The sequence below is a fragment of the Apiospora aurea genome (genome assembly GCF_038362705.1).
Source record: "Apiospora aurea strain CBS 24483 chromosome Unknown utg000001l_segment0_segment0, whole genome shotgun sequence".
In the NCBI taxonomy this organism is placed as follows: Eukaryota; Fungi; Ascomycota; class Sordariomycetes; order Amphisphaeriales; family Apiosporaceae; genus Apiospora; species Apiospora aurea.
The window spans coordinates 7,310,501-7,328,757 of record NW_027117388.1 but is presented as its reverse complement, the minus strand read 5'-3'; the positions used below and the strand labels follow the sequence as shown (position 1 = coordinate 7,328,757).

Sequence of the window (18,257 nt, the reverse complement as noted above, 5' to 3'; positions counted from 1 at the left end):
TGAGTCGAAAAGCAAAAGAACAAAAAAGAAAAAAAAAAAAAGAAATTCAACTTCGCGCAGATAGTGAGATGAACAAACAGCAGAGCCTGTTTCCATCAAGGTGGGAGGAAAGCGGGTGCCCAAATTAATAGCAACAGTATGCCACTTTCGCCGTAGAACCACGTCTCTGGTGGCGAAGCAAGGCTCCCCCCACTGGGCTGAAAGCTGCATCTATGAGCTACAGTGTCAGCATTAGACGCTTTAATTCGCGTTGCATATGCAGCCATACGAAAACAATCATCTTCAGCTACAGGCTTTCTTCGGGCGTACCAATTTGGGGACATCATTAGGCGCGGGGAGCTGCGGCCTGGAAAGATACACCTCGTGTAAACAAGTAGTAACGGTAGAGACTTTGCATGTATGTTGAGCGCATGATGGAAAAGAACAGCAGTATTTTGACAAAGGAAGGACGGGGGAAAGGCGCTGGAGAAACTGTTCGTGCAAGCAAACTCAGCCCTTTATTTGAGACCCAATTGGAGTTCCGGGTATTATATACTTTGCATGGTATCATTTGAGAGCGTGTCTATGACAAATGCTACGCTATCATCTATTTCAGTCCGTTTGACGCCGGCGAGAGGTTGGTTTGCGTAAAGGAAGAAACTTCCCCAAAGCATTAACGCAGATGCAGGGGTTGTTTTGCTTTTGCCGGCTCGCTACTGCTTCAGAAGCGGGGTGTGCATGAGCTGAACGCCAACTACATGCAGCCGTATCGTACAACGTGGCGGCCGATGCTTAACAGTACAGAGAGATACGGGGCGATACGGTAGTCAAAGTAGAGTAAGCATATGCTACCCAACCTCCTGCTCAAACCTAGACGGAAAGGCCAAAGCCCTTTTGTCAGTCCCAACGTGGCTAACACCATGCCTTCCTACGCGTGGCGTTTCACACCCAAACTATTTGTATCCGAGTCGGCAACATCTTGGCTCAAAAGACTCGAGGTGCCGCAGTCCTCATCAAACGTCTTATCGCGATGGATTGTGAGGGAGAGCCCAGCCCCCCCCAACCCACGTGGTACGAGTACGCCGCTGACCGATGCAATGCACCCAGAACAACGACATCCGCCCCATCGAGGCCCAACGCCGAACATGGGTGTTCTCGACTTTCAGCAACTCGTGGCTCCTGACCAACATCAATATCTCCACCTACCTGACTGGTAGCGCGCTGATCCCGTTGGGATTGACCTGGTGGCAAGCCATCATCTCTATCGTCATCGGCAACCTCTTGTCGGCTTTCTTCTGCGTTCTCAATTCACTGCCAGGCGCCTATTACAACTGTCAGTCCGCGCTTGTTCATGTTCAATGTGTCCCTCTTCCGATCCACTCCAAATATTGACAGCGATGGCTCTTAGTGGGCTTCCCTGTCGTGAGCCGTATGGTCTGGGGCATGTGGGGGTCTCAGTTCGCCATCTGGAACCGCATCTTCTTATCCCTAGGTGAGTATACTACTCCATGGGCTAGTCAATATCAATACCTATCTCTCACATAACGCCAGTCTGGTATGGCTTCACAGCCTGGATCGGCGGCGAGTGCGTCTACGTGATCCTGCAGTCCTGGGATCCCGATCTAGACCAGCACATCCCCAACACTCTGGCGGAGAGTACCGGCACGACCTCGGCCTACTTTGTGGGCTACGTCGTCTTCATGCTCATCAGCGACCCCTTCGCCTGGATACGCCCGCACAAGCTCGCCCCGTTTTTCTACTTCGCCAGCACCGTCACCATCGTCTGCTTCCTCGCCCTGCTGATCTGGGCCCTGGCCACCATGGGCCCCGAGGGGTTCGGCGACACCATCAGCAACAGCGCCGCGCCTCCCGCCGGGACCACCAGAGTCGGGTGGCTCATCGTGTACGGCATCGTGACGACGACCATTGGCGCCATCTCGGCGGGCATACTCGACCAGAACGATTATGCGCGCTTCGCCGCTCGTCCGCGCCATGCCATTGTGAGCCAGGCCGTCAACTTCCCCATCTTCAGCGTCATGTCGAGCGTCATCGGCATCCTGGTCACGGCCGCGACTCAGAACCGGTTCGGCGGCGAGGCTGTCTGGAACCCGCCCGCGCTGCTGTCCCGGCTAATTGCCGAAAGCCCAAACTCATGCGGCACCCGTGCGGCCTGTTGTTTCGCGGCCATGGGGCTGGTCGTTTCGCAGATCGGCATCAACGTGCCGGGCAATGCACTGAGCGGTGGCTTTGACCTGGCGGCTACGTTCCCGCGCTACATGGACATCCGGCGGGGGGCCTACCTCACCATGCTGCTCAGTGTGGTGGCCAGCCCGTGGCAGCTGGCTAACACCTCGACGATATTCCTGACGGTGCTGTCGTCGTACTCGGTGTTCCTGGGGCCCATGGTGGGTATGATGGTCTCGAGCTATCTAGTCGTGAACAGGAGAAAGATCAATGTGGATGACTTGTATATCGGCGGTAGTAAGGGCATCTATTGGTATACTGCAGGCGTCAACTGGCGTTCTATTGTTGCGGTGAGCCGCTCGCTGTCTCTGCCTGGCTGCCTGGCTGTCTCGCTCTACCCTTGGCTGATAAACAATGGCACAGTTCTTTGTCGGCTGTGTACCACTTCTGCCTGGCTTTATATCCGCAGTCAACCCGGACATTACCGTACCCGTCGGAGCTACCAACCTCTACGACCTCAGTTTTGTATATGGTTTCGTCGCCAGCGGGTTTGTGTATTTCCTGCTCCATGTCGTTTTTCCAGCTCGGGCTCTTGATGCATTTGTCAAGAACAATCTGGCAGCCCGTCAGACAGTGAGTCACTATCGAGCGAAATGGGATGCCGTAGCCGGGTTCGGAGTAGACGAGAGTGTGGCTGTCCAAGATGTTGATTGCTCAGCGGGCCCACCGAAATCTTAGCAGGGGGAGGGGCGCGGATGAGGCGCAAGCATTCAAGTAAGGAAAATCAATCAGCCTTGGTTGTGGCCCAAGTCGGCCTATTCTATCTTGAAAAAAGGGCATCATCCCATGTCATCCTTCTCCTTCCTCTACGCATTGCCATGAGATGAAATCTTGCTATTTCACAGTATCAATCTTCCGACCGAGAAAGACGACAACTGTGCGGGTTTTTTTTCCTTCATCCCAGTTGTGCAACACACTGCCCGGTTTTTAGTGCTCCCTAGCCCCAACCCAAATCCAACGTCACCAAGCACCCAATCATGCCCACCCAACCGACTCAGGAGCTGCCGCACCCGCGCGTGGGCGTGGCCGCCATCGTCCGCAACGAGAAAGGCGAGGTCATCGTGGGCAAACGCATGGGCAGCCACGGAAGTGGTAAGTGACACCACTCTTTCTGGTCAGTTCGCGCACTCTGTGACTGACCGTCAATTCTCCAGGCAGCTGGGCCCTTCCGGGAGGTCATCTCGAGTTCGGCGAGACCTACTTCGCCTGCGCCGAGCGCGAGACACTGGAGGAGACGGGGCTCGAGGCCAGGGCGCTCAAGCTGGTTACGGTGACTGACGATGTCTTTGAGGACTTGGGCAAGCACTACATCACCCTCTTCGTGCTGTGCGAGAGGAAGGATACTACCAAGGAGCCTAAGGTATGAATTACTGCAACTACCTACCTCTTTGAAATCATGTGAACGAGGATGCTAACATGGATTCTAGGTCTTGGAGCCAGAAAAGTGCGAGTCGTGGCACTGGATCGGCTGGGATGAGCTGAAGAGCTGGGGCGAGCATCAGGGGGCTACGGAGGGCCCGTATGCGGAAAAGAAGCTGTTTCTGCCCATGATGCATCTCATTCAGCAGAGCCCAGAGATCTGAAGAAGGCGAGTGCATATGTAGCGAGTGCTGTTATGTCCATAGACTCCTCTGGCGCAGCGTAGATTTATACATAGCGTTCACTGTCACATACATGTACAAGTTTTTAAAATAGTTCTTGGTTCTATTCTACCGATTCCCGGTGTTATATTAATAGATACTATGAGTTAATAGAAGCTGCGACCGACACCAGGAGCGAAGTCGGGGCATGCTTCAAGAGGAGAAACGATGACACCGTCATGTCTCAAACCAAGTGCGACTATCCCCGATACCTTATTATTTCCCGCCTAGCGCTTTTGCGCGCTCTAATTTCGCTGGATCCTCACCTCAATACCGTGGGTCGTCCAAAGCACAGACTCGTATGGTCGCTTGTAGACGCTCAGCTCCAAAAAAGAAAAACAGAAATACAAAGAAGATGTCGCGGGCTATGATGGCTCGATAAGTGAACTTCCAGACGAGTCGGGGTCAAAATGGGCTGGTCAGTTCAGTCAGACATGAATGCCGTACGCATGAAAGATGATATTGTCGCAATGCCCCAACGCGATTTATCGAGAAAGGAAAAGAGCGTTCCTTCCGGAATTGCCCCCTGTGTTATGTTATCTCGAAAATGTATGGATGCTGATGAAAGCAAAGGGTGTGTGGAATCACAGCGACATAGTACGATCCAGCCAACTCCTCATCCAACTCCTAGTTCTTGTGGTCCAAAAAGAACAATATGGCGGCCTTCTCCTCCGTCCCCAGGAGCGCAATGGAAAGCATCGACGGTCCGTCGGCTCGCTTAGATATGGCTCAAACTGTCGGCGCTACTCTTGATGGTCTTGGAGATGCTAGACGACTTTCTCAAGGCAAGACGAGTTTTTCGGGGACGAAAAGGTATGCATCTTTCTTTCCACGGCGTATTGCTTCCGAGAGGTTTGGCTGACGGAATGCCTTGACATCGTTGTTCTTGTGCTTGTTCATTCTCAAGACGTGCTGGGCACTCCGTCTTCTTCGTCTTTGAGCTCCTGGAACAGGGCGGCAAGGGGTCTTCAGACTTGTCGAGCCTCTTCTCCAGAGTCCAGTATGAAGAGCCCGAGGAAACCGTGAAACAAGGGGCGCCAACATCCTAAATCCTTGAGGGCGCAGAGCGACAGTTCAGGCGGGATGAAGACCCCAGGTGACGGGGGTGGCATGTTGTTCCGGGACGATAAATGGAGCTCCAGAGTGAGCATAGGCTCCGAAGGCTAGATACCGGCATCCAGTTGAGATCGACGTTCTGGGCCGCTCGTGCTCTGCAGGTCGATGATCAGTTCATGGTGGCGGGCCAGGACAGCAGAGCGTAGTGCCGTGTATCGGAACACTCCCATCATGTCAATACCGACACCACAGGAGACAAGGGAGCGAACGAATGCAACACAGTCGTTGCGGACTGCGATGTGGATCGGTCGATCCAAGTGTGGTGTTTCGTGACATGAGCAGGGCCAAGCGCATCGCCCCCTTGTACAACAGGTACCTAGTTGCTGTCCGATTGTGTTTCTGCGCAACCAAGTTGGGAGGCGTCCGTGGGCAGGATCCTAAGTAAATATTTGCTTAGTCCTCCAGAAAGGGCCACAGCCTCTGAGGCCTACTGGTAGTGCTTGAGAATGTGACAAGAAAGGTTCCACATAGACATGAAGGGTGTATTCAAGCTGTTTTTGTTCTTTATAAAAGAGAACACTATCCAAGGCAACGAAGTTTACTGTAGGCACTTAAGTGGATATACTGCAGGTTGTTTTGTTAGATATCAGACGATGTATAAACTCGAGACGGCCGGTTGATGACGGGATGAATAGACATGTTTACCTATGTAGCAAAAGCCGCGTATATATCGTCTATGTTGCTATGAATAGCAGGAGAGCGAAGGAGCAAGATTCCAGCCGAAGGAATCATGTATACTATGAGAAGGTCGCCTACACTAGTTACGTTAGATTAGATGTTCCAAGTTCAAAGGTTATAAAGTGCTGGCCTACCTATCCCCTTTTCATCTTTCATCTCATGCAACGCAGGTATGGCCTGGCAAGAGATTCAAGTACTGTATCGTTATTAGTTATAGGTATCATTGACGTCTCAACATGTGCTTACACCGTATCGGACTGTACCCGGAGAAATACCGATAGGATGAGACAACTACCCTCAGTAGCGCAGGTTTCTTGTCCTTCTCTAAGGCCCTTGCCCGCCAGCTTTGCCGTTTGTAAGTGCGGATCGGTCGCTGTTCAGCCGCGGTGTAATGATGAACCATCCTGGTTAATTATTTCTAACTGCATAGCATAAAAGTTATTGTAGAAAACATGAATAACAAGGAAGTATCAAGAGTGTGGGGTTTCAGGTGTCTCATATATAGGAAGTAAACCGAGTTTCATCCCTCCGCTCTACGAGCACAGATGAGATTCCTATATATGCTAGCAATTAAGTTGGGAGTTGAGTTTTAGGATTCGCTTAGCATGGCAATCCTCGAGCAATGAACAGCAAGTGGATTGACTTGTCCGGGTGCTCGCGTGCCACAACACCTGGGGTCAGATCACCGGCGTTGCGAATTCCAGCGTCTGCGCCCTTATCCAAGAGGAAGCGAGCCATGTCCAGATCGACATTCTGGACAGCGATGTGAAGAGCGGTCTGGCCGCTCATATTCTGCATGTTGAGGTTGGCACCCAGGCCAACCAAGTTCGCCACCAGCTGCCGATGGCGCGATCTAACCGCTATGTGTAGGGCAGTGGAACCAAAGACGCCGCCGGAGTCGATACTGACTCCCTTGTCCACGAGTGCGCGGATGAACTCGATGCCGTCGCTGCGGGCCGCAATGTGGATGGGACGGTCGAGCGTGGTGTTGCGAGCCAGGGGCATCACGGTTCGCATGGCGGGTTGGTCGATGTACATGCCGGGGCGGTAGAGGTAATCAATCATCTCTGGTTTAGTTAGTTCTGGCATCTAATGAAAGTGAGGATTAAATGTTGGAATTGTGCTTACCATCTCTACCATGCTCCGCAGCGACATGCATCATGGTGAAGCCTGACTGGTTCTTGATGTGCGAAAGGATCTGCTCGCGAGTCATCTTCTCGCGTTCAGCGATCTCAGCTACCATAGCATCGATATCTTGGCACTTGGCGGTGATGGCAGCAGCACGTTCAGCAGCTCCGTGGGGCAAGGGTGTAGCAATCCGAGCAAATATGGCCTCGCGCTCTGCGTTCTTGACGCGCAGGCTGTGGTCGGGGTTGGGAGCTGTTCCAGGAACAATGTTCCGTCCATCGGAGTTCTGGCCAGATGCCATCTTGACTTAGTAAAGAAAGTATGACGATGGGAGTGTGTTGCCGTATGAAGGTATGCCACCAAATTGTGTCGGTGTTGACGACTGACTTTGGTGGCAGGATGTTGAGGGAAGTAGTAGGAAAAAAGGTTGAAGCAGTTCACGTAGAGAGGATTATATAGGAAACAGAATAGCCCAGATCCATTGAATACAATGTTCTTTGGCAACATATGTTTCGATCTTGAATACTCCTATTACATTCACAGTCGTCAATGCATTGCTGAGCATAGTGGCATACACAGCATCTGTGAAGAAATAGCCACGATGCATACACGCCTTAGGCACTTTCAGATTGATCGATACGATGTCGGGCATAATAGTAAACACGGCTTTTAGGAAGAACCAGCCACGATCTACTCACTCCTTAGGCACTTTCAGCGTAGATTGATGCCTATAATAATTGTATTCGAATAAGGCCTGTATGGAATTTGGACGAAATTCGATGCGGTGGGGGATATATTAATATAGGGATAGAATGAAATCCTTCCGGTATCCCTTCATGGGCAGACCACCATTGTCTAGACTCATCTGTATACGATGGAACCTTTGCAAAATGGCAGTATAGGCCTAGGGCATTTCACAATTGAACATACATCCTCAATATCAATCAAAGCCACTACTAGTAAATGGCTATAGAAACAACAATGGCTGCTGCTGCATGCAAATGCCTTCTTTGCTCCTCGCAATCACAACTGACTACATCAAGGGAACAAAGGCTGCCGGAAGATGCCAGTATACAATCAACTCCTAAATAGGCAGAGTAGACAAACTACCAGAACAATCTAGCTTGCTGTACGTACAGCTATCTATTAAAAGCAAAGTTTGCTCCATCAACCAACACAAGATCAAGTATTGCGTCAACAGTGACGCCAGGGTGGACTGTATGGATCCAATTACCAGCCTCCTCCAAAGGATTCTCAACACCAACGTTGCTGCCAAAGGGCTCCGTGGATCGCGAGAAATCATCCACATCCTCATCTTGTCGCAGCCAGGGAGGGTTGGCGTCCTCCTGGCCATCATCATCGGTGCTGGCGCCACCAGCCCCCTGCTTATCAACGGCAGGAGAGCGACCACGGGCATGCGCGGCTGAGGCCTCGAAGGCGGAACCGCTGGCCCCGTTGGTGGAGGGCGAGGGACCCCAACTCTCGGCAAGGACGCCGCTGCGAGCGGCGGAAACCCACGACTGTGTGCGCTCCTGCTGAAAGTCCGAGGCACGGGTTGGACCAGGGTTGGTGGTCGACGAGGTTGTGCCGCGCTTCAGGCTTCCGTGCGGGGTCTGGGTCTCGGAGACACCAGCAACAGCAGCACCGACAGAACCAACAGAGCCAACACCACCAGCGAGACGGGCAGAACCAGCGGAACCGAAAGTAGCAAAAGGACCGGCAGTACCAAAGGGACGAGCAGCACCAGGAGGACCGGAAGCACCAGAGCGACCGGCAGCATCAGCACCACCAGCATCGCTACCAGCCGACGAGGATTTGCCGTCAGAGCGGCGAGCCATGTCCTCCTTCTTCTTCTTGGACAAGAAGATTCCGGGTTGGACCCAGCCTGCCCGGGCTTGCGACAGGTTCAGTCCCTTGAGCTCCGTCAGAGGACTGTCGTTGAAGTACGGGATGAAGTCGGGCAGCTCGGGCTCGAGGATTCGCAAGACAGACCAAACCCAAAAGCGATGACCTGTATAGAAAGCCAGGTTAGTTCCATCACGTGTTTTGGTCCAGTGAAATGACATCTACGGCAATTGGACTAAGTGCATCGACGACTTGGGTGGGAGGGTGGCTTTGGACAAAAGCCCAACAGAAGAAATGATATCAAAAAAACACACCGCGAAGATCCTTGGCGGCGGCATTGTTCTTGACAGCGACATATTCATCATCGCCGAGGTTATTGGTACGAGGGTCACAAAGCCTGTAACGGGACAAGCCGAAGCCGTCGACACGGCAGAAGAAGCTGTCAAGAGTGAGGCCCATGGTCATGTCGGCCACCTTGCTGAAGGCATAGCCACGGACATGGTCGTACTCGCGGGAGCTCGGGTTCTAGACGAGCTCGATCGCGCAGGGACGGACCATGACGACGGTGTTGCCGTTGCCGTCGGCCTGCTTCAGCTCGACGGACAGGCAGTTGCCTGCGACGGTCTCGAGCAGGATGACAAAGCGGTGGCGGACCTTGCCGTCTTCCTTGTTCTTGTCGCCACGGGTCAGGGGGAGGGCGGCGAGGCAGACTCGCTTGATGTCCTCGTTCAGGACGGGCATCTTGCTGAGGCGAGTCTTGGGATCGGTGAGGTCCTTGCTGGAGACGGGGATCTTGCCGTAGCCGCAGAAGCTATCGCGGCCCTGCTCCGGCTGCGTGAAGAAGATGTTCGGCAAGGTGGTCACGGTCTCGCCAATTCGGAGCATTCTCTCCTCATTCTCCTTGATATCCTTGGTAGAGGAAGATTCCATGATTGTATCGTGAAGTTGCTGGGCACTTGCTCCGACGTTGAGATGGGAAAATATGGGATCGAAGCGAACAACTTCCAACAATTGGCTGTTGGTCTGTTTGGTTGTGAGTTATCATGTTCCTATGTTGGTATACGGTTAAAGTGAGAAGATAAAGGTGAGTGACATACTGTTGTGGTGTACGAGTAAGCCCGATCCGAAACAGAAGATCGACGTCTCCAAAGACGATACTGGCGAAACACTGGAGAGGGCAGCGTATCTATATGATTGTTATGAGTTCTTCTATTCCTATGTCGTCATTAGGTTGAAGTGAGAATACAAAGATCAGCGACGTACTGTTGCGTTACACGAATCAACTTGTCCGAAACAGAAGGTTGAATTCCCCAAAGAAGATCCTGTCGAAGTGCTGAAGAGAGCTGTGTGTGTGTGTGCGTGTGTTGAGGTAACCTAGATACACAGGATCGGTTGCCAGGTTATGAAAACGAAGAGAATTTTCCAGAGTCATAGAGGTGAGACAAGGTAGTGGTAGTGGCAAAAAGCAAGTAGTGAAGCGTGCACCCCCAGCAGCCGAATAATGTGACCTTTGGCTAGTCACACTTTCCTATTAAGGCCATTACGCCCTTGCAGAGTGTTCTATCTGGGGTTGGCTGCTTAGCGACCGACTCGTCACCTTCCCCAGGCGCGAACAGAGTACTGAACCTGACTATGTGGCCGATAAGGCGCGGGGTAAGTAACTACTTCCCTTGACAGTCAACTGATAACAGAACTGTGTGTTATTGATGCTGAAACACACTGCAAATACAAGATATCATATGGGACGCGTTTGAGTTGCCTCTGGCTAGGAACACAGGCTTATGGTCGATGGGCGCAAGTATTCGGCGGATATTGTTGTCTGGGCAATGTAAGTTCAAGAGAAACAATGCTAAATCTAAGACATCAACATGCATCTATGTGCTGATTATTACTACTGATGAACAGTGATGGAGAGAATGCTGGGGGAAATAGGGTGTCGTAGTACCGAGAGAGAAATGAGACTGAGACTGCTTGCTCACTTTTCTATACTACCTACGTACAGCATGGTTGAGCCTTAGGAGCCTTAACAGTATCCTATCGAGTATTGAAGCGCTTCAATGACACATTGATCAGCCAGATTTGCAACAGAGCATCAAGCAATAAACCAAAAAGGTATAACGTTCACCAAATATATATCGACTTACCATTATTAGTTACCACCCACTACCCCTGATCTCGTACGTCGCCGGCAAACCAACTCAAGGAGAAGGAATCATATAGTCTCAAGAAAACACGACTCACCGTTTACCGAAGCAACGAGCTGTCTAAGATTCCGAAACTTCACCTCACAGCCAGTGCTCAGGAGTACCCCGTCCCGACACCATCTCCACCGAATGCCTCGCCTGGTGCTGACTCTGCCTCCCGGGCTTCACCTCCTTCTCCGGTTTCCTCGTCGCCGATGACCCCGTCCCAGTCGTCGTCAAACTTCGCCCAAGTTCACCACGTCTGCTGCTCGATCCTCCTCCTCCTCGCTCCTCCACCGACATCCGCCCCGGCCCAGGACTGCTACGTAGCCGCGCCAGTTCCTCCCTCTTGCCCGCAGATGGACCATTCCTAAGCCTCGACGACGGCGCCGGCAACTCCCTAACGTTCTGCCTCTTCGACGACGCAGGCACAGCCTTGGGCGGCGGCATAGGCGGCGGCGGCGCGTTCGACAGCGCCGCCGACGACGCCGCCGCCTCTGAGCAGACGGTCGTCGCGACGGTGTACACGCTCAACAGCCCATTATCCTTGCGATTCTCGCGCCCGAGCCCGCGCATGCCCTCAAACGGCCCCGGCTGCTCCTCAATAATCCCACCTCCGGCCCCGCCGCCCATCAGCCCCGCATCCTCGATCCCGTACTGCCTCAGCAGCTCGTCGTGCGCGCGGACCTCGCCGCGCTGCCGGTGGCCCGCCAGCACGGCCGCGACGTCGATTCCCGCGCGCTGCGCCTCGACGCGGGCGTCGTCGTGGGCGTGGGTGAAGGGGGTCCAGACCTTCTCGCTGAGGAACAGCCTGAGGTACTCCGGCTTCAGCGTGGTGCGGGTCTCGGCCGCGCGGCGGAGGCACCAGAAGATGTCGCCCACCATGGTCTGGAGCTCCCGCTCGAGCCGCTCGCGCTCTTTCTGCGTCGTCAGCCCGGGCGCCGCGAGGCGCTCGCGGTACTGCAGCCACGCCGTCGAGATCTGGTCGATCTGGGACGCGAGCCCCAACACACGGGCGTTCGAAGAAGAAGACCCGACAATCTCCAGATCCCCAAAGGCCGCCGTACTGACCCAGCGAACGCGCACGCGGCGCAGGCTGCCGTCCTTGGGCATGCGGATAGCGACCGAATCCGAGCCCGCGCCGACATCGTGGCTCCCTGAGGCCGCGGCCCAGGCGCGGATGACACCCCTAGAATCCTCGGGCACAATGATGGTGACCTTGTTCGCGGTGCGGCCGGTGAAGCCGTGGTCGATCAGGGCGCCGACTCCGGAGACGACGTAGGGGATGTGGCCCATGGTGCGGTGGACCTCGTTGTACATGTCGGCCAGCTCGTGCTTGGCGAGGCGGGACGTCTCCCAGGGCAGCGCGATGGGGTGTGGCCCTCGGTTGTTGGTCTGTCTGCTGTTCCTGGTGGTGGTGGTGGCGGCGGTGTTGCTACGACGGGTGCTCGAGATGCGGTTGCGGTCCTCAGGTCTTCGCTGTTGTCGAAGCTCGATATCGTCTGTGCCGGCGCCACCTCGCTGTTCTGGGATGGGAGGCAGCGGCTTGTCCGCCGAGGTGCTGCTCCTGGACGCGCGAGCAGCCGTTGGTGAGGGAGGCATGTTGAGATTGGCCCGGAGCCGCTGGTTCAGGCGCTCTGCGCCAGGGTGGGATTTCGACGAGAACGGGATTGGCTTGTCCGGCGACTTACCGAAGCATTTTCCCAGGCAGGCCATCATCTTGCCCCCTTGGCTTTGAGTTGGTTTGCTCGATGTAGATTGAGTAAGTTGGTATGAATGGACTGTGTATCGGAACGTGTCAAGTACTAGAGAGAGTAAATGAGATGTCCGACAGCAGTCTTTGAGTCCGGTTCGTATTTGAAATCTGATTATAAACAGAGAAATTATGGCGTATAAAGAGAATGGGCATATGCCGGTGACGACTTGGAGCCTGGCGCAAACTATATAGCTGGCGCACAATACCTTTGATCGGAGATACACTCTTTGTCGACAAAGGGGTGCTTTAGACTCAACAATGGCTCGCAACTGAACCAGGTTGCCACTGAGGTAAAAGGTTCATGACAAGGGCGGAACCTTCGAGTTAAAGAGTTCCAGGTTTCCATTATCTGGTTGGGGGTTATTGTCAAAGCCTACACAAAGCAGCTCAGTACTTGCCAGTGTGGCCGACTAGCATCGCAACTTACTCAACTAGAAAGGACGATTAATTCACAAAAATTGCATAACACATCAAGCGGAACGAAGAGGGGGCAGAGGAATGAGTACGTAGAAAGCAAGCCGTATTTTACCATAGCCCCTCTACCGGGTCGCATGAGCCTACCAAACGCCTATTATACAGAGGAGGATGTTACTGCAGTAAGGTTAACGTCTTGGATGGGGCCAAGCAGTCCTAATGCGTGTAAAACACCCTAGTCTTCCACGTCCATGTGGTCTCCATTCGACTGGCCGTTGGCCACTGTGTCCTTCTTGGGCATGGTGGCCTCCTTGTCAATCATCTGTCGTGATACGGAGACGATGTTGTCCTCGATGAGCTGCTGGCCCACGTCTTCCAAGTGCTTCTTCGGGTCGAGCTTGCCCACGTATCGCGTCTTGAGTTGGTCCTTGGACAACTCGGTCTCCTCCTTGACGCGCTTCTCGTAGCCGTCGGCCAGCGTGACCAGACGCTGGAAGTGCTCCTTGTTGCGCTCGCCCTCGTGTCGGAAGTCCTCCATCTCTAACGCCTCGGTCCACACGTGCTTGTGCAGGTTCATCAGCATGTTCTCCTCCAGCGCCGTCTTGCGGTAGTTGATGCCGATCGAGTAGTAGTGTCTGTTCAGGCCATGAATAAGAGCTTGAATAGAGGGCTTGTTCAGGTGGCCCAGGTTAGACGTGCTCTGTCTCGGCTCCTGTCCGAGCATCAGAGACTGGGGGTTGATCAAGCGGAAGGCGTCGATGACGACCTTGCCCTTGACGGACTGGATGGGATCGACAACGACGGCAACGGCGCGGGGTGTGAGTTGTTCGAAGGATTGCTGGGTGTTGATATCGACGGACGACAGCCAGCAGCCGAAACCGGGATGTGAGTGATACCAGCCGACTACGGACTCGGGCCTGGAGAAACAGGTACGTTAGTATTGTGCAGTGAGTGTTTGGGCGGGATCGAGTAAGTCCAAGCGTACCGTCCTGTTTGCGTCAACATGTCCATCATCTTCTGCTGGAATACAGGGTCGACGGCCTCGACACTGACACCGGTACCACTTTGCGGCATGGCGAAGACATCCACCACGCGGACGGTGAAGTCATCGACGAATTCACCCAACATCAGACCCATGACCTCCATGGGCACACCAGCTCGGCCGTGTCGCAACATCTTCAGCAGGGCGAGGGAGGAAATGTAGACGGTCTCGGAGTTATCGATGAGGTTGGCATTATCCTGGAAGGGAGGTCATGATTAGCTACGTGTCGGTCCAAAAGCGAGTCGCGACTGCGTTGAAGATAACACATACAGCACCGGGTGCAGCACCAAGGCCACCCATGCCGCCAGCTCCCGCCAGCATTCGGTTTATCCGGTCCATGATGAGGGATGTGGAAATGGCACGAGAGGAAAATCAAAGATGCCGGATGAGGATACGGTGGTCGTGAAATGCTTCAATAATGCAAAGGATGCGTTCGCGAGGTTGCGCAGACAAGATGATGCGCAGGTGGAAAGGTGGTGATGTCGGTGATGATGGTCCCCAGCCCGCCAATGTTGAGGGACTGATTGACTGATTGCACGGCACCTAACCTAAGCTCCAAGTACGCCAGCTCCAGCTGCCTTGCGCGACCCGCCTTACTCAGCCAAGAGAAAGAGAGCAAGAGCAGGAGCTCGGTCCGACACGTGACGCAATTGCAGCCTTGCATGGAGCTCGGAGCTAGCCCCTCCACACTGCCACACTGCCACACTGCCACACTGCCACACTGCCACACTGCCACACTGCCACACTGCCACACTGCCACACTGCCACACTGCCAAGCCACAATGAACTGCGTCCTTTTACAGAACACTGACCTGCAGTTACTGCGTGCTACGGCCAGATCCAGCCTTTTCTCCTACAGTACTTGCCCATCCACTGATGATTCTTGTCTCCGGCGGCCTACTCATCCACATACGTTATTATGTCCAGATTCGGGTTGCCAAATAGCAGTTGATTCAAAAATCCCCACCGAGGCCTTCAAACCTAGATTGTGATACTCCAACTATCCATACAGGCAATCGATGTCTACATATCTGCATCTCCCCCAAGCAAGCCACCCAGGTCGACCAGAGTGTCGCGTGTCCGATCTCTCTCCGCCCTTCGGGACCGGGAGCTTGTGGATACTGCAGCGACGGGTGTGACGGTCATTCTGCTTTTGTTGTGGTGGTGGTGGTGGTGGTACCGTAGGTAGTAGTAGCCGCAGCAGCAATGGGGGTTGTAACAGCATGCCGGTTTCCGGGAGCAGCGGCCGGCGGCACCACATGGCCGTTTTCGGTGCCGCGACGTGGCTGCCATATAGCTATGCGCCAGAGGGCCACGAAGGCAAATGCTGCCCAAAGGAAGGGAGCCAGGGCCACAATTGCCAGACCGATGGCGGGGGTCGGTTCGAAGTCGTCCGGGGGCGTATAGAGCCGCCCGTCGCTTGGGGATGGCGACCAGATCGCGGGCATCGTCGGGTCACTGTCTATGAATATCAGGAAGCAACTTGTGCGATATGACAAGGAAGTCGAAGGTTGAGATGGATGATAGTGTTGGTGTTCGACGAGTGGAGGTAAGGAAGGGCGTCAATAAAACGTTCAGGTGAAGACAATACTTAGGGGGTGTTGATCAAAGTGATGCCAAAAGCTACCAGGAAGCAGTGTGCATCAAATTCCCTTCTAAGTGTTTAGGTCCAGTCGATATGGTCAAGTCAGTACATCCATATTGTGTATCTCGCTTCCATATCATTGCAGTCGGAAGTTTTGGCCATCCAGGTACTTAGTTTGTATACAAGAGCTGTACCAGTGCTTCAGATGACCATCAATTATCATACTGATAGTCCAGGTTGCAATGGCCTTCGATATTGGGACTTGCGCTTCTCCTAGCTCCCTGCTGCTTGAGTTCGCCGCCTCTGGTTTATTGTACTGTGAGACAAGATTGGAGCTTCTCGAAGATAGAAAATACAAATTCCTATCGAACTCATTGGTGTCCAAAAATTGACTTCGTGAGCGAAATCAATACATGACGCCACCCCCAAAGCACAATAGAAGGATCAATGACCAATCTCTTGACAAACCATGCATTAAGAGTGTTCCAGAGCGATTCCGATCTCGGCTATCGCATTGTAGGTTGGACAAGGGCTTTCATGTCCCCTATCACGCCCTAGAGTCTTTGATCCCTAAGATTAGCACCCGCCCACAACGAGCAAACAAAGGCATTCACGCCCTAGCAGTCGCTCATTGTCCGGTTAAGGATAAATAGACTCGCGCCAACCCAAACCTAGGATTCCCCCTTCTCCTAATAGCCATAGAAACTTAACATCCAAGAGCCCAAGTATTCTCGTAAACAAACAGTAAACCGGACCGGAACTTTCCTTTCCCAACTTTAGACCAGCAGGGCCCTCCGTATTCTGATGGGGCTGTGCCATAACCCGTGGCAGTCGGTTCCTCCCTGCCCTCCCTTCGACAGCAGCGATGCAAAAAGGCTCGTGGACCTCTTCGCCCGCGAAAACTGCCTCGCGCGGAAGCGGGACGAGGCGGCACATCCGCTGGGTAAGCACCTCCTCGATCTAGAGCCATTGGAGACCTCCGCCTGCCAGGCGCCGCGGTCGGGCGACTTGCGGGAGCTGGCGGAGGAGCGTAGACGACGTAGGCAGTGGGCCATCTTGGCCTCGCTCGCAGAACTTCCCGAGGAAGACTGCTGGTAGAGTGACAAAGAGTATAGAGGAGGTAGATATAGATCTAATATAGGATATACTGAGAGACATAAATAACTCCTCTTTATGTTGTGGCCATGACCTTTGCGTCGCGGGCTGTTGCACTCATGAGTACGGAAAGTGTAAATGGGCCGGACCAAATCGGCCTTCATCCGAGTCTTCGCGTGACATGAGTATTTGCTTCAAACAGCTGTCTGTTATGGCTCTTCCAAGAGAGCACGAGAAAATACCCTGTTAAGCGGGTAGACTAACTCAGGCTATATTGCAATATCAGTGGCTAACGTCTTTGAGCAGATTCTTGTCAACTTACATTCTCCCTCAGTGCATCATCGAACATCGGCCACGAAACTAACCCCGTCCCCTCGTCCTGTTCACAGAAAGGGGCAGCTGCACGCTCAACAGCAGCGTCGTCCACTTCGGAAAGCTTCAACTGCGCTACCGGCTTGGGCTGGTAATCTTCTCCATCTTCGTCCACGTCCATATATTCTTCATCTTCATCTCGGTCTATGTCTGTGTCCTCTTCGTATTCTTCCACCAAAAACGAAGCCGCCAGCGCCAACCTTATAATGGCCACAAGCCGCGCCTTGGGAATGGCTAGCGAGTAAAGGGAGGGAAGATTGTTCACCACGTTGGTGGATGACGACGAGGATGAAGGCAACTGCGCGACGACCCCCTTTGGCGACCCATCGGAACCCGTCCATGTCCACCGGTGCGAGCCAGATGCCCCCCCGGCTGCGTGGCGTACATCACCTCGAGCAAATCGTGGAAGATCTCGTCGCCGTCGCCGTCGTGGTTGATGACGGGCCAGTTCTGGTAAGGGTTGAGGTCCTCGATCACGTTGCGGGCCGCCCGGTCCAGCGCCGCGTCTGATCCAAGCTCCACGGCCGGAACCCCGAGTGTCGCGGTCGCGAGGCTCTGGAAGAGGAGGCGGCGGTGGTAGGCCTCCGTGTGCGCGAGCGCGAGAGGTTGTTCCCCCTCGTTATGATGATGCGGCGGCCGGGGAGGAACCAAGCGAGCGCACGGGTCGTTTGCGTGAGGGTCAGGCCTGGCGGGACCTTGGTTTCGGGTGCTGCTGAGGGGAAGGGAATGGTGCTGAGATACCAGAGGCAGCGGAAGAGGATTTCCGCCGTCTCTTCGCTCTGGCGCGAGAGTCCCGGGAAGCCCACCCTGGTCTGCAGGTGTCTCAAGAGCGCAGCGAGGGACAGGGTCTGCGCTTCCATGGCGGAGAAAGTCTGCTGCAGTTGCGATTGCTCCTCGTTGTCCAAGGGGTGGCCGTCGGCGGCCGCGGCATCCAGTCTTTCCATTATGCGCGACGGCACCATCAGCCCGGCGCCTAGCCAGGTTTCGATCTCCGCATTGGCACTTTCTGGGTCCATTGCAGGTTCTCCCTGTACAACCACAAGATTTTGTACAAGTATGTGGCGAGAAACGGGTGAAAGTGGATGGATTGCACACCGTTGTTTGGCAGTCGCTGCTTCCTCAGTTCAAAAACTTCATCCAGCCCTATTTGCCGTCTTGACCACTAGACCTACTTCCCTGC

The 18,257-nt window shown here is 54.0% G+C and overlaps 9 protein-coding genes across 9 annotated transcripts; 3 read left to right on the top strand and 6 right to left on the bottom strand.

Moving 5' to 3' along the window:
- Positions 1 to 899: 899 nt before the first annotated feature.
- PG986_002232 (uncharacterized protein) lies at positions 900 to 2,901 on the top strand (the record flags this gene model as incomplete). The annotated part of the gene is made up of 5 exons (XM_066838454.1): positions 900 to 1,016; positions 1,087 to 1,341; positions 1,375 to 1,471; positions 1,531 to 2,513; positions 2,587 to 2,901. 5 exons carry the CDS (start codon positions 900 to 902, stop codon positions 2,899 to 2,901), a joined length of 1,767 nt encoding a protein of 588 aa, XP_066707347.1.
- A 299-nt stretch (positions 2,902 to 3,200) lies between these two features.
- Positions 3,201 to 3,806, top strand: PG986_002231 (NUDIX hydrolase domain-like protein; the record flags this gene model as incomplete). The annotated part of the gene is made up of 3 exons (XM_066838453.1): positions 3,201 to 3,315; positions 3,378 to 3,583; positions 3,651 to 3,806. The coding sequence occupies 3 exons, from the start codon at positions 3,201 to 3,203 to the stop codon at positions 3,804 to 3,806; spliced, it is 477 nt and encodes a 158-aa protein (XP_066707346.1).
- Positions 3,807 to 4,518: 712 nt separating this feature from the next.
- PG986_002230 (uncharacterized protein) lies at positions 4,519 to 4,912 on the top strand (the record flags this gene model as incomplete). The annotated part of the gene is made up of 2 exons (XM_066838452.1): positions 4,519 to 4,676; positions 4,771 to 4,912. 2 exons carry the CDS (start codon positions 4,519 to 4,521, stop codon positions 4,910 to 4,912), a joined length of 300 nt encoding a protein of 99 aa, XP_066707345.1.
- A 1,345-nt stretch (positions 4,913 to 6,257) lies between these two features.
- On the bottom strand, positions 6,258 to 7,086 carry PG986_002229 (uncharacterized protein; the record flags this gene model as incomplete). The annotated part of the gene is made up of 2 exons (XM_066838451.1): positions 6,258 to 6,724; positions 6,786 to 7,086. The coding sequence occupies 2 exons, from the start codon at positions 7,084 to 7,086 to the stop codon at positions 6,258 to 6,260; spliced, it is 768 nt and encodes a 255-aa protein (XP_066707344.1).
- Positions 7,087 to 9,155: 2,069 nt separating this feature from the next.
- Positions 9,156 to 9,560, bottom strand: PG986_002228 (uncharacterized protein; the record flags this gene model as incomplete). Its single annotated transcript, XM_066838450.1, has 1 exon — positions 9,156 to 9,560. One exon carries the CDS (start codon positions 9,558 to 9,560, stop codon positions 9,156 to 9,158), a length of 405 nt encoding a protein of 134 aa, XP_066707343.1.
- A 1,355-nt stretch (positions 9,561 to 10,915) lies between these two features.
- On the bottom strand, positions 10,916 to 12,415 carry PG986_002227 (uncharacterized protein; the record flags this gene model as incomplete). Its single annotated transcript, XM_066838449.1, has 1 exon — positions 10,916 to 12,415. The coding sequence occupies one exon, from the start codon at positions 12,413 to 12,415 to the stop codon at positions 10,916 to 10,918; it is 1,500 nt and encodes a 499-aa protein (XP_066707342.1).
- Positions 12,416 to 13,218: 803 nt separating this feature from the next.
- PG986_002226 (Mov34/MPN/PAD-1 family protein) lies at positions 13,219 to 14,364 on the bottom strand (the record flags this gene model as incomplete). Its single annotated transcript, XM_066838448.1, has 3 exons — positions 13,219 to 13,900; positions 13,969 to 14,222; positions 14,296 to 14,364. The coding sequence occupies 3 exons, from the start codon at positions 14,362 to 14,364 to the stop codon at positions 13,219 to 13,221; spliced, it is 1,005 nt and encodes a 334-aa protein (XP_066707341.1).
- An 803-nt stretch (positions 14,365 to 15,167) lies between these two features.
- On the bottom strand, positions 15,168 to 15,473 carry PG986_002225 (uncharacterized protein; the record flags this gene model as incomplete). Its single annotated transcript, XM_066838447.1, has 1 exon — positions 15,168 to 15,473. The coding sequence occupies one exon, from the start codon at positions 15,471 to 15,473 to the stop codon at positions 15,168 to 15,170; it is 306 nt and encodes a 101-aa protein (XP_066707340.1).
- A 913-nt stretch (positions 15,474 to 16,386) lies between these two features.
- PG986_002224 (uncharacterized protein) lies at positions 16,387 to 18,093 on the bottom strand (the record flags this gene model as incomplete). The annotated part of the gene is given in 5 exon segments (XM_066838446.1): positions 16,387 to 16,698; positions 17,028 to 17,311; positions 17,343 to 17,449; positions 17,463 to 17,762; positions 17,819 to 18,093. The coding sequence occupies 5 exon segments, from the start codon at positions 18,091 to 18,093 to the stop codon at positions 16,387 to 16,389; spliced, it is 1,278 nt and encodes a 425-aa protein (XP_066707339.1).
- Positions 18,094 to 18,257: the final 164 nt, after the last annotated feature.